Genomic DNA, 14,583 nt, shown 5'->3' with positions numbered 1-14,583 from the left:
GCTTTTGCCAAAGCACATGGGTTAAAAAGACGCGAGGCCCAAAACCTACTGCAAGGGGTCTTAAGCTACACGTTACACCGTCCCCGCCGAAAACGTTTCCCTACATTACCCACCTTAGTGTTTAACATCGATGAACAATGGGTTGCCGATTTGATTGAATTGCAAGGGTTAGCACGTTGGAACAAAGGGAACCGATACGCCTTAACGGTAGTAGATGTGTTGTCCAAATATGCTTGGGTCGAATCCTTGAAGAACAAGACAGCGGTAGTGGTCACACAGGCCATGCAAACCATCTTGACACGATCCGGGCGCACACCGCAAAAATTGCAGACAGATGCAGGCAAAGAATTTTACAATCGGACGTTCCAGACTTTGATGAAAACGAACGGTATTCATCATTTTAGCACGCATGGGGACGCTAAAGCAGCCCTAGCGGAACGGTTCAATCGCACCTTGAAAGAGAAACTGTACCGGTACTTGACAGCCAAGAACACGCGGGCATACTTACAGGTCTTACAGAGTATCGTGCAGGGATACAACGCTACCGTTCATCGGAGCATCGGCATAGCTCCAAAAGACGTAACGGGCGTCAACGAGGCCCAAGTATGGCACCGTCTATACGATAAACGATTGCTAGCTAAGAAAAAGAACAAGCAGACGCTTTTGGTAAAAGGGACACGGGTGCGTTTGAACAAGAAACATCGACCATTTGAAAAAGGGTATTTGCCGGGGTGGACAGAAGAGGTTTTTGTGATCCGGCGAGTCGTTCCAGGGGTAGTACCCACCTACAAAGTACAAGAATGGGATGGGACTCCAGTGGAAGGTACATTTTACAGACAAGATTTGCAACCGGTTACCGTACCAGATGACGGACTGTTTCGCATAGAAAAGGTTTTACAACGCAAAGGAAATCAGGTCAAAGTGCGTTGGCAAGGATGGTCTGATAAATACGACAGTTGGATCGATGCAAAGACCATTCGTAAGTGGAAAGGCTGAGAGTACCATGGGTGATTTCTACGTGACCTTACCGAGTGATCCGTCACCTGAATTTCCAGATAACTCACCATCCAGTTTTAAGGTCCGGCTGCCCCAGCGACTAACATTGCCGGGGCAGGGTTGGCGAGTTGCCTTGAGCAGTATGTCCGTGCCTGACACTCGTGTCAACCTCTACCATTTGGTACCAAAATACGATTTTCTGTTTTACACAACGCTGATGAGATCTGGGGTTAAATCAGAGGGGCAAGTTAACATGATGAATATCGATCAATTCAAGTGGGTGGTGGATGGAGAAAGTTTCATGAAAGCCTGTATTGATTTTCTCACCCAAATGCGCCTAAGGGATAACTTTCAAGGGAGTCATTTTGTGGACGACACGGGAAAACGTATCTACATAACCTTTCGGTGGATACAGCGAGGAAACGAGCAAGACTTGCTGATTGACAATACAAAGATCAAACTCGGTGGTGTAGACAACACTCCAGAAATTTGGATTAATGGTACCTTGGCTATCAAGATGGGATGGATGACAGAAACAGGGGAGTTGGGCCATAACCTGTCTCGAGAGTATATAGATGACAAAGTGCCTGATCTGACAACTTCTGAGAAGTACCGAGATTTGCTGGATAAAGATGGAAATGGTGTGTTCTGGGCAATAGAAAAACACTGCCTTCGATTAAGCATGAGTTGTAATTGGCGTTTCACCAACCTGAACCATGCCTTTCGAATGGTGGTTGGGGAGCCTTCTCGCACCTTGCATGTGTACTGTAATGTAGCGCAGAGCACGATTGTGGGAGGAATAAAGACGGATTTATTGCGCGAAGTCTGGTACGAGAGACGAGGAAGAGGTGTGATGTATTTCGAACCCAAACACAAACAATTTCATCCAGTGCGCCAAAACACCTACGAAACATTGCAAGTGGACGTAGCTGAAACAAACGGGTCCTTGGTTGCATTTCCTAACAACAAATCTAATCGTACCTTCGTGACCCCGCATTTCATCCAAGATAAATAGAGCAGCCGTGAAGGAATCACCTTTAGTACGAAACGGTTAACATGCGAGGAGGAAGTCTGACTCGATACACACCCCCGCAAGTGGGAGATGGATTATGGAAAACTCTATTGGAGATAGGGGCTCCTGCTGTAGCAGAAGGGTTGCAGAGTTTGGCACAAGGTAAAGCGCTTGATGCGGCAGCAGGCACGGTTTTGCGAGCAGGAGTCAGCGGGTTGAAAAGAAAAGCCAGTCAATCGGTAAGGTCTACGATGCAAAAAACAGCTAAACGAGCTAGGAATAACATCAAATCAAAGGTCCGTCAAACAACCAATCATGTGCGGGATGTTTTGGGTGTGTGATGTGGACCAATCAAAAAGCAAGAAAGGATTTGGACCAATCAGCGTCAAGAAAAGCTCTATAAAAGAGACAACTTCATTCCCTGACAGTCATACACCATTTCATGTGCAGAGCACAAACGCCTCCATCTAGAGTACGTTCCATCATGTCTATTCACAAAGAAACCTCTCACGCAGACCTCTGTGCAGAGAAACAAGAACCTCACGGCGCACCATTAACCAACACGGACCTATTAAAACCGTTGAATGCAGAGAGGAAAGAAACGATGCAGAAAACCATCCGAGAACCGGTCAGAAAAGTGCTGATTCTGCCAAAGATAAGTATCGGTGAAGTCAAGCAAGCAAAAACAGATCCTGCGGCCGAAGTGAATGGAGACCCCCAAAATTTGAAACGGAAGATCACAGTGCCCCAAAAGCTACGCACCCCTGCTCCAAAACGGAAACGCATCACACCTCGAAAGTTAACGGATAAATGTGAGCGATCAATGAACCTGCAAGAAGAAGGAACGAAAGAAGATGAACACAGCAAACTCATTGCTCGCCTAGCACTAGCCAAACTGAAAGAGATGTTGAAAGATGAACGAAAAGCCGAACAGAAGCTTAGAAAGTTGACTGAACGCATGCTGGAGCATAATGATATATTAGGAGAGTCCGTTTCAGACCAAGACAGTGTCGTTGTCATTTCCTCTTGTATAAAATGGTTTGAATAAAGCTTGTTCATTTCAAATGATACAATGTGGTCTCTGTGTGTGTTCTTGTGCGATACTTGGCACTGTTGGCGATGGACCCGCGAGGTGAGCTCCTTGCGTGCTTGTTGCCCTGCAGAGCTCTTAGACACTATCGAGCAATGGCCCTCAGAGGGTATTGTCCCACAAGACCTATGGGTCAGTTTGTCGCCCATCAATGTAGGGCGCGTGATTGTGTTCTTGCTATGGTTAAATCGGCGGCCTTCCCCACACCGTCAATGGGCCCATATATCAAGCCGTTCCCCCTTCCAAATGATCTCAGGGACACTCACTCCATCATGCCGCGATTGGTAGTCCGATCCATTCCTAGACGCGAACGGCGATTGCGGGGGTGGGGGCAGCGTGGTGGCTGGATTTCCAATCACGTGTCACCACCACCAACAACCATGGACTACGAACTGTTCCGTCGGTGGACGAAACAGATAAAACCCAGGCGACGTCGACGAACAATCCACAAACGACGTTGACCTTCGTCATGAGCAAGTCGTTGAATTTCTGGGCTTTACCAGCGCAAGATGTGGCTATTCAAGGATCTCGATGGGTGGGTTACTCCCCGCTCAACAATAGCAGTATTACCCCCTTGGAATTCACCATTTCCGAATTGGAAGATTTTGTCGATTTGAATCAAAGTTATTTAACCTTTGACATGAGACTACCTACCGGTGCGAACAATGCTGGTTTGTATGCGGACGGGCAAGTCACGGCAGCTGAAGCAAATCAATCGGGAGACGATTACACCAAGTACGTTTACCTGGTCAATAATGTGGCGCACACCATGATCCAGCAATTTGACATGCGGTTGAATGGTACGTTAATGACTAAACAGACGGGCATGTATGCCTACCGAGCCTTTGGTGAAACCTTGCTGAATTACACGCCCAGTGAAGGTGAAACATTGCTGGCCCCACAAGGATGGGTGAATTATTTGAATGTGAATGCTTCCCTGCAAGCCACCAATGCTGTGAATGATGACCGCCCTGTTAACGCTGGTATGTTTGCTACTGGAGAGACGAATCCCTTGAAAGTGTTAACTTCCAAGTTTTTGGGGAACGGATGGGTGCGGCTGATCATGAAACCGCATTTGGAAGCTTTTCATACAGGAACCGTGTTAGTTCCTGGTATTGAAATCAAGCTGCGTATCACCTTTAACAGTCCCGAGTTCTTTTGCTTTGGTACAAGGATGGCGGGCAAAAAGTACCCAACCCTGGGTCCGAATGATATCCAAGCCAAATTTTATCTCTGTAGGCTGACCTTAAACCCTACCACTTACACTGCACTGACTAAACGAAGACATAACAAAGGCATGTGGGGTCGTTATCCTACCGTCTATATGGATGTCCGGACATTCACGTTTGATGGGGATAGTACCATGTTTAAGAAAACAGATCTGTTTCAAGGCCGCGTACCCGACCGTCTTATGGTAGGATTATTGGACAGTCGCGCCTACAACGGGAATTTAGATCATTACCCATTTGCCTTCCAAAAGTTTGGGGTGACCCGCATTCGTCAAATCATACGCGGTGAGGAATATCCCTACGAAACCTTGGAACTGAATCAGAATGATAACAAGAAAGATTTGTGGGGGTACCATCGCTTCCTGCAAGCCAGCGGTGCTCTGGGTAAACACCAAGAAAGTATGCTGAAACCGGGGGATTGGGGCCACAACAAGAATTGCACGCTGTACCTGTTTAATAATGTCGCAGGAGGAGATGCAGATAGCTCCTTGCGAAACCCGCAACAACAAGGCGATGTCACCCTGGAGATCAATTTTGGGGCTAATCCTGGTCAAAATCTGACGGTGGTGGTCTGGGGCGAGTTTGAAAGCGTGATGGATATCAGTGGCACGGGCGTGGTGAATTACGACGTTTAAAATTCATACCTTTCTGTATTAAATACAACCACTCGCATTACTTGTGTAACAGTATCATCAATCACTGCTACAACAAGCATCGATGGAACTAGTACCCTTGAGCGACCGACAGTTAACAGCATTGGCAAAACGCGACCCTGTATTGAGGCGCGTGTTTTGGGGTGTATACCCTGAAGATCAATTACCACCACTCCACCAATCCGCTGGGAGACAAACGCATAGGGCTATGATTGTCAACACAGACCCTAAAGGAGAACCTGGACGTCATTGGTTGGGTTTGTGGACTTCGGGAGATACCTGCGAGATCTTCGACAGCTATGGACTTCCTATGGATACGTACGGAGTACCTCATGTCTTGGAATGGATATGGCGCTATTTCCCCGTCATCCACCGCAACGAGCGGAGCTTACAAAGTTTGAACAGCCGCGCTTGCGGGCATTACGCCTTATTGTTTCTACAAGCACGGTGTCGAGGCAAGAGCATGCATGAATTCATGGCTGATTTTTCTTTACATGATTTAGTAGCCAACGATCACCAAGCAGGACATCGCATCCTAGTACAGTTACCCCCATCACTTCAAACGGATATCGTGGACGGTGTAGAAAATAGTCAGGCGTGTTGTTCTAGGCGTGAAGCTATGTATCATTGAAATAAAAGTTTCCAATAAAAAATAAAATAAAATAAAAACCGTGTCGTGGTCATTGTTCTTTTTAAAAGACCCCACTTTATAGACCTATATCATTTGACACCATGCCTGCAACAAGAACACGTCGAAAACGCGCTCCGCGCCATAAAACACGGGTGACTCGAAAGAGGCGGCGAACCAAACACCAGAAGGGAGGCATTTTTCCTTTACTCGCGTTAGCCCTTCCTGCATTGACCGCCGTTGGTAAAGCAGCCGCCTTAGGGGGTGTAAGTGCCGCGGCAGGATACGGGATCAAAAAAGCTTTGAATAAAAGACGGTGAAACATGGGAGAGAGAATCAGATAGGACTATGACTCAGCCACGACCGGAGAGAGAAGGCTTTTTTTTTCGAACCCCCTGCAGTCTTTTAGTGACGGGTCCTTCGGGCTGTGGTAAGACCACCTTCACGCGGGAATTATTGAAACATGCTTCTCATTTCATGGACCCACCACCTCGAACCAAACACTATTGTTACGGAGCATGGCAACCTACATTTAAAAAGATGCAAAAGGAGGATGCTATACATTTTCACGAAGGCATTCCTAGTTTAGAGGAATTGGATGCTTGGTTTGCACCGCAAGGTGGCGGGGTGTTAGTGTTGGATGATTTGATGGATGAAGGAGGAAGAGACAAGCGTGTGTTGGACCTATTCACAAAACATTCCCACCATCGGAACATTACCGTATTGTATTTGTGTCAAGATCTGTTTCCACCGGGCCCTTACGCAAAGACCGTGTCGCGCAATGCGCATTACATAGTTTGTTTCAAGAATCCTCGGGATTGCACAGGGCTACGAGCTTTGGTGTGTCAGGCGTTTCCGACCGAGGTCAAAGGTGTTATGCAAATATTTCGTCATGCTACGGAACACCCCTTTGGCTATTTAATGTTTGACTTACACCCAGCCTCTTCAGATGACCGCCGTCTGTGGACGAACCTATTACCTTCGCAGGGGTACCCGCACGTGTTTGTACCTATAGAATCACGTCATGCCCACGTCACCGCCTCCCCGTTTACGTAGACAATTTACATTCCTACGACAGCTAGCTAAAGAAGCGCGTCATTTACAGCGTCAAGATCTTTTACGTCACGCCAACGCTGATCAAATCAATGCTGTAAGCGAAGTCATTTTGAATTCTTTGAAAGGGAGAGTACCCTTATCGCCAACCACGGTACGCTCATGGCGTCCTCAAAAACAAACTTTGCGAACCCTAGCTCACCGCAAAACGTCCTTAAAAAAGCGACGCGACTTGTTGATGAATCAGAAAGGCGCTGGCTTTTGGCGGGGACTGAACAATGCTTTAGATGGTTGCTGTGTTCACCGTTCTTCATCATCATGATCGAGTTTGTATTCCGCCCCACCTTCTTTGAAGCTCTGAATGTGAGACCTTTGATAAACCGTTGTCGCGCGTGGATACGACAGAGAGCTAATGACTTTCGTCAAGGTCTGAACGAGGAATTGTTTTGCTGTTATCCTAGACCATGAATAGAGCAGCATTGCACAATCTCATTGAAGCGTATCAAGAAGCAAGGCGCTGGAAACTACAAGCTGAGGGGTTGCAACTTAAATTACAAACGTTACAGGACGAAAGAGAGTTCTCTCGTAAAAAGGTACAGATCTTGGAGCGCGACCTATCCGTGTTGAGATATAATTTGATGTGCGAAGCCTGTAGACCTTATAGGGAGACACTCAACGATGGAGGAACGTTTGAAGTCTCGTTCTTAGAGGGTAAACATTTATTCATTTCGCCACCCCAAAAACGATGAGTACTTTTCGCGAGTATGTCATGGTTCCTGCGGACGAAATGTCGCGATTGACTGATGAATACAAAGGGCGTTTGACCGAGAACATGCGATTGACTAAAGCGGCTCGTTTGGCAGCTGAAAAACACTTATTGTTAGACTCTAACATGCCAAGCGGTTTGAAAGAAGCACGTGTAAAACAAGTGTCACGTCCATTAAATCGATTAATCAAAAAGATTCGAGGGGGCCTCCAGTAGCGGCCCCACTGCCTGAAGGAGAAGAAGAAGATGATGAAACCGATGCTATGATTGAAGGACCCACAGCCACACTGGTGCGGAGTTTGCTTAAAAAAGCGCATCGCAAGAAAGGTGCTACCATAACGTCTGGTAACGCCGCGGAGACACCACATCGTCCCGCCTTACCGCCCAAACCCAAACGCGTACGTTTACAAGTACCGTCCTTGTCCTTGGAGGAACAAAGAGAAGCTCCCCTCCCCTTTGCTGAAGTTTTGGGATCATCCCCAGGGAGTACATCCAAAGAAAAAGCTGACATTATAGTGAATAAACTCAAACGCCAACAGCGTAAGAAAGCGGCTACGGAAGTAGAACGTTTGAAATCTTTACCAGGGTGGGAAGCATTTGACCAGGGACGTCGAACCCGACGCAAACTTGATGGGAAGGACTACTAAAAAGCAAAAAGCCCCAGCACGCAGATCGCTTCGGCGCAAACGCCCACAACGTGGAGAAGGCTTAGACATTCAAAAATGGTTGGGGAAGACTGGGATTGAATTTCATTGGCCGGGATATCAATACATGGGGCCTGGAACACATTTGAAGAAACGGTTAAGGCGCGGGGATCCAGGTATCAATCGATTGGATAAGATTGCCAAGCAGCACGATATTGAGTACGCCAGAGCTAAGAATTTGCGTGACAAATGGAAAGCCGATGACAAGATGATTGCCGCCATCAGCCGTTTGCCGGGCAAGAAAACTTGGACGGAAGCTATTGTTAAACGGATCATGCAAGCTAAGCGCAAACTCAAATTGTGAAAAAAAAAAACTGTAATGTTGTTTGTTTTTGATAATCTTATGTACAAGCGGGAACGTGTCGACGGTCCTAGTGACTAGTCGGTCCCTTTGTTTTTTCAATAAAAACTTGAAAAAAGTGAAATCTGTGATTGAGTGAATCTCTTATAGCCTATGTTCATTTAAAAATCATGATGAAAGATAACCTTATTTTAATCTACGGAACGTGTGCTGTCGATAATTGCCGCCCATAGCTCAATCGGTTAGAGCGTTGGGCTGTAAATCCGAAGGTTGTTGGTTCAAATCCAACTGGGTGGACAATTTTTTTTTTTTTCCAGTGAAACAAATTAAGAGAGCCTTGTGATAGCAATTTTTTCAATGAAAATCATTTTTTTAAAAAAAAAACTGTAAGCGCCTTTGAAATGTTGCTTTTGAATTCCTAAAGAGCCTACATAATTAGAGCGTTTTTATTCATCATCTTCATCCATTAGTTCGACCATTGTGGCAATAAGATCTTCATCTTCAGAGTCCAGTCCTCGATAGCCATATGGATAAGTGATCGCTGTTTGCGGGTCCAGGACGCGTTTATTGAATACCAATTTGTATTCTTTGTGGGCTTCTTTGGTCCATAGTTGATAGTCTTTCGAGACGCGGACGATTTTGTGTGTCTGCGCGACGCGGGTTTTTCGCGGTGAATCTAAAGGCTTTTGTATTTCCTTCAAGGTGTTTTCACGCAACACTTGATAATTGAGTTGTGTCATCCCTTCGACGGTCAATGAAAATCCTCGTACTTTGCAACAATACTTGTCTTTCTTCGTACGATATCCATAATTCTTCGGCCCCCCCGAGCAAAACTCTGTGATGAAATCTCCGTTGGTTAATTCATCCGTAAAATCGCCCAAATAATCGCCGAGCACTGGTTTGATTTCTCCCGGGGATTGCACGAAAATCACACTGTCTGTATCAAAATACAACACCCTTTCGTTCAACAGTTCTAGAGCTTCATAGAGACGCAAGCGCGCCCAGCAGGTAGTGAAACAGGCCACGAAGATATTCAGATTGGGGGAAATATTTTCACATAACGCTTCCTCGCGATGATGGACTTCCACTCTTTGTTCGTCGATACAGCTGACAAAACGAACATTATGTTGATCACTGTCCATGAAACTACAAAAGGCTTGAGGTTCAATGAATTCTTTCACTTGCAATTTGTTCACTTGCTGCCCAAATTTTCCCCACATGGAGTTTAACATCAGTTTGGCCAAAGCCCGCTGACCAGGATTGACGGCAATCTTCTCATATTCTAAGAAAATACCTTCTTTCTCTTGAAACTGAGTTATGTAGAGTTGTTTCTTTTCCTCTGTGTCGCACCATGCGGGCCAGCCTGAAGCTTCCGTTTTCAATTTGAGCCAAGTGTTCACATAATCTTCGAACAGGCCTACTTGCGTTTCTCGGAAATGCCACACTTCATGAATGGTTTGGATCACGTAACCCATCTGTTCCGCTTTTTCTAGTTCTGGTGTACACCACGTACCGGTCAATGCTCTCTCCTGTTCGTTATGGCCACACCAAGAGACTTTCCCATGGAGAGGACGGTCGATGTTTTCTTCGACGCAGGTACGACACAGAGGAAACGTGAGTTTGTTATGAGTTCTGTATGGTAATACAGGGTGGAAAAGGTGATACGGTGGTACTACTGTACATTTTGCGAGACCAAAATAATCGGAAATTGGTTTCTCTCGTGGCGGGGTGTAAATCATTTCAGGATGTCCCACCGGATACTTCTGGGTCTTATTGGTCCAAGGGTAGAGACTGGTATAATCATAATATTTGATTTGTTCAGCGGTATGTTCTTTGACTTCGTAACGAAGACGAACAGCATTTGTGCGGCCACCAAAAAAGGCGTCTCGAGGTGAAAGCGGTTCTTCTAAATCGTACCCTGCGACAATCTCAGCTATTTCCGGATCGTGGTTCTTACATTTCTGCCATTCGCACTCCCAGATGGTTTTTACTGAATAGCCTCGATCGGAAAGACTTTGTAATCGTAACACGGTTTCTTGATGAACGTCGGCCATGGAGCGATCGTTCAGTCGGCGGTAGGTTTCTGAGCGCTGAGGAAAACACTTCGGGCAACCATGCCAAAAACAGCCTAGAAACTCGTAAATCGTGTTTGTCTCAACATCATAGCCATCGACTGTCCACCGGGTGTCTGGTTTGTTTTTTTTTACGCATTTCAGTTACCTTCTTCAAATTGTTCCAGCGCTTGCACGAGCATCAAATCATCTTCGAATTCGTCATAAACTTGATTCAGGGCGCTGTCCGTCAATTCTTCAATCCATGGCCTATTCTCCATTTTTTTGTACGTCCTCGCTTATCTTTTTCTGGTTTCACTCAATGAGTTGGAAATAGAAGTGGTTTGTGTGGGACCGTCTTTCGCTTTTATATGGTTCTGGATTATACCACTATATTTTATTGGTGGAATTACTAGAAAAGATTACTACACAACACGCTTTTAATGTTTTTTTACTTCCCACAGAGATTATCCTGTAAGGATAAGAAAAATCTTTGATGGTATTGTCCAATTATCCGTCAAGATTAAGAGATAAAAAACAACGAATCAATATTAGTTAAACCATAAGTTTGCTTGAAACCCATTGATTATTGACTTTTATAGAATTGTTGGCTCCTAAAGGAGCCGTTTTTAAAAAAGGTTTCTGCTTCAAGAGCAAGGATACGCAGTGATGATGTCCCAACGCCCAGATGTTTTAACCATGACGATTTCCATTTGATTGGTATCACATCCGCCTAAAGATTTTCCAACACTGTACCCTATATTTACATATCGAACTTTAAAGACCCTACCATTTTTGGGCAATATGTAAACATAAGGAACAGTTTGCTCCTCTTTAGGCGGATAGTACAATCTGCTGTTTTCTTCCCGCTTTCTTCTCTCCAGCTCCGTGATGGTATCGAGAATTAAATGGGAAACATCCACATTATCATAAAACTGGGAAGCTCTCACAGCCTTTTTGATATGCCTCTCTATGATGTGGTTCACAGCCTTCTCCGACAAGATAAGCGTTTCTGTTTCGATCACTCTCATCATGGTTTTGGAACATGGTGATCAGTTTTTTCAAGACTATTTATAATAGCACATGATATAGGGGGTATGTTGGAAAATTAAAAAAACGATTTAACCGATCTACCTTTGCGGCATAAAAAATTTCTTTAAACAAACCCTTTGCCGACATAAAAAATGCTCTCTACAACTCCTTTAAGAGGTTTCGATGTAAATAAAAGCGGCAATCCTGCTTTTAGAACGTTACGCCTCTCTGAAGGAACTACAGCGCAAAATAGCGCCTTTTCAACCAAAGCTCATCTCATTCACAATAACACTATTTTCTTAATTGCGATCAAAGCGGAGGCAAGGAAAAAAAGAAGCGTTTGAAATGCGGTTTTTTTCCAGTTCGAAACGTCTGCATAGGTACAAGAGAGCCTTTTTTTTTCTAAAAGATGTGAAACATTAGGGCTGATCTACTTTTTTGCGGCATAAAAAAATCCCTTTTTTAAAAAACCCTTTGCCGACATAAAAAATGCTCTCTACAACTCCTTAGAGGTTTCGATGTAAATAAAAGCGGCAATCCTGCTTTTTAGGACGTTACGCCTCTCTGAAGGAATAATAGCGCAAAACAGCGCCTTTTCAATCAAAGCTCATCTCATTCACAATAACACTATTTTCTTAATTGCGATCAAAGAAGAGGCAAGGAAAAAAAGAAGCGTTTGAAATGCGTTTTTTTTTTTTTCTAGTTCGAAACGTATGCATAGGTACAAGAGAGCCTTTTTTCTAAAAAGATGTGAGACATTAGCAGGCTTTGAAGAGTCTTTAATTTTGTCCAGATTTGCTATCAACCACACGTTTGGTCTTAAAATTAGGTAAGAAGTAAATTGGTTTCACATAATCCAAAAATCGCCCGTAACGTTTCAAACATGCCCTGTCTTGTTCGTACTTCATACAAAAACAACATTGTATTGGAAATGTGAAACGACTTTCAACCGATATTCTACATCTGTCTTTACCTTCAAAAGGCGGTACTGCGGTAAAAACAAAGGAAAGGTAATTAGTTTATAAAACAATGAATTGCAGTCTGTATTCACAATAACAAAAATTTTCGCGGAATCTGTCCCGGTACATTAGTAAATTCAGAGAGCCCATGAAGCAATACACGACTTGCATTTTTTTCCCAACGTTACGCGTCGGTGATCAAGAGCGCGTCAACGCAATCATTTAGTTCAAGGAACGAACAGAGTAGAACGGTTGCGCTTTGCAAACATCTCAAGACAGTAAACAGATTGAAGCTATGAACCAGAAAAGAAGTTATTGCACGAAAGAATTCCAGCCACGCAAGATCAGCAAACATGTTTTTGCAGAAAGGTAGGTCTTGTTTTCGTACATTGCGCTATGATCTTACAAACAAATTTTTAAACTATCTAAGTTGGTAATGTTAAGGGTTTATTCCGAAGATGATAAAAAACGTTTTCATTCTTCTGACTTCTTTGATACGGATTCGCAAAATGATTTAACTGAGAGACTCTTACAAACACATTTGGTGGTGTTTAAGGGTTTAATTTTCATGTTTCTTTGCTGATTGATTTTCTTTTTATAGCAGACTGGCGACTGAGGGACGAAAGGACAGAATTACAGAAAAGGAAAGAGTGAGATCCTACCTCTTCGACGCAGCGCAAGAACGTTTGGCTCAAATACGTGCGAATCGCGCAAAAGCAGAATCCCGCGATAGGGAATCAAGAGAACGATCAAAAATGATTGATAACATAATAAGAGAAGTCATCGCTTCATGTACCATAGATCCGTTTCGGGAATTGGACAAGTTCGCAGCTTCTTTAAGGCGTGAAGTTGACGATGCAAATGACTTTTTTCCAGTAGATTTTTATGTAAGTGAAACGAATCGCGCAAGTAAATCTTTGTAGTATACGAAGAGGTTTTTTCAAGTTGTAGCTTATTGCATCCGCGATGATGTTAATGGTTCACTCTTTTAAAAGGAGAGATCATTTTTTCTCGATTTGTAATTATATATATATAAATTATTCGTTGTGAAGTGATTGGTTTGTTTTCCTTAGTCTTGCCTTTGCTTTTGCTGCGATCTCTTATTCATAGTTCAACTCCTGAGCAGGCCAGAGCTCTCTCTCTCCAAACCAGTCTAGTCACATACCGATAAATGATATGCACACACAGTACTATTTTATGCGCACCTTACGAAACATTATTTAGGGTTACGTGCGTGTTTTTGTTTCACGCTTTAGGGTTATGCTAGGGTTACAACCGTTATTGCGTCATGCCCCAACTTGCCCCTAAATTATGCACGCCCTCTTCTTTCACGTGTTAGGGTCAAAACCGACACATTGCGTCATGCCCCAACATGCCCCTAATTTATGCACGCCCCCTTCTTTTGTCTTTTGATCGATGACGTCATTTGATGACTACCTGTCAAATCTGGTCTGCCGTCATGCCCCAACATGCCCCTAATTTATGCACGCCCCCTTCTTTTGTCTTTTGATCGATGACGTCATTTGATGACTACCTGTCAAATCTGGTCTGAATGATCCCTGTCAAATCTGGTCTGAATGATCCCATACAACTACTTCCTTTCCCTCCATTTTACTGGGCAAGTCATTCCCTCGTGTAACGGCTCTTCGTTCAATTTGTCGAGAATAATATCTTTCGTCTCAACGACACTAAACTGCTGATCTCCAATCCAAAATACAAGCACAAACATCGTGAAGTTTCGTTATTAACGGCCTCGTCTACTTTAATAAGTTCACTTCTCTCAATCTGAAAAAAACTGGCGAGCTGAGCCTAAAGCACGCAAGGTGCCTTGTGGTGAACAAGTCACGAAATAATTGTGAGGGTAATTGTTCACATGTGTATATTGACACGTCGCGCCGGTGTCTTTGATTTAATGTCAGAGCACGCAAACCATTTTTTCTTTCCATCAAGACCGAACTATTCAGAAAACTGGGAAAGTAGAAGTCTTTTCACTTCTCCACTACTATGTTTTCTTATTATAATTGTTTAATAGCCTGAATATTCATGCAGCATAGCTTTTTCAGTCAAGAAACGGTTTAAAACAATTGTCTTTGTTACTGTTCGGATAAC

General features: G+C 44.1%; 2 protein-coding genes and 1 non-coding gene across 3 annotated transcripts; 2 read left to right on the top strand and 1 right to left on the bottom strand.

Annotated features, from left to right (window-relative positions):
* The first annotated feature begins 2,052 nt into the window (after window positions 1–2,052).
* On the top strand, window positions 2,053–6,664 carry LOC138040491 (uncharacterized). The gene is made up of 3 exons (XM_068886211.1): window positions 2,053–2,170; window positions 3,059–3,085; window positions 5,982–6,664. Exons 1-3 carry the CDS (start codon window positions 2,053–2,055, stop codon window positions 6,662–6,664), a joined length of 828 nt encoding a protein of 275 aa, XP_068742312.1.
* A 1,991-nt stretch (window positions 6,665–8,655) lies between these two features.
* On the top strand, window positions 8,656–8,729 carry Trnay-gua (transfer RNA tyrosine (anticodon GUA)). Its single transcript has one exon. It is a non-coding gene; the product is annotated as a tRNA-Tyr (tRNA).
* A 149-nt stretch (window positions 8,730–8,878) lies between these two features.
* On the bottom strand, window positions 8,879–10,486 carry LOC138040490 (uncharacterized). The gene has a single exon (XM_068886210.1). The coding sequence runs from the start codon at window positions 10,484–10,486 to the stop codon at window positions 8,879–8,881; it is 1,608 nt and encodes a 535-aa protein (XP_068742311.1).
* Window positions 10,487–14,583: the final 4,097 nt, after the last annotated feature.

Source organism: Montipora capricornis, chromosome 3 (genome assembly GCF_036669925.1).
Source record: "Montipora capricornis isolate CH-2021 chromosome 3, ASM3666992v2, whole genome shotgun sequence".
NCBI classification, from domain to species: domain Eukaryota; kingdom Metazoa; phylum Cnidaria; class Anthozoa; order Scleractinia; family Acroporidae; genus Montipora; species Montipora capricornis.
Note: the sequence above shows the minus strand (reverse complement) of the source record. Positions and strands in the feature narration are given on the sequence as shown.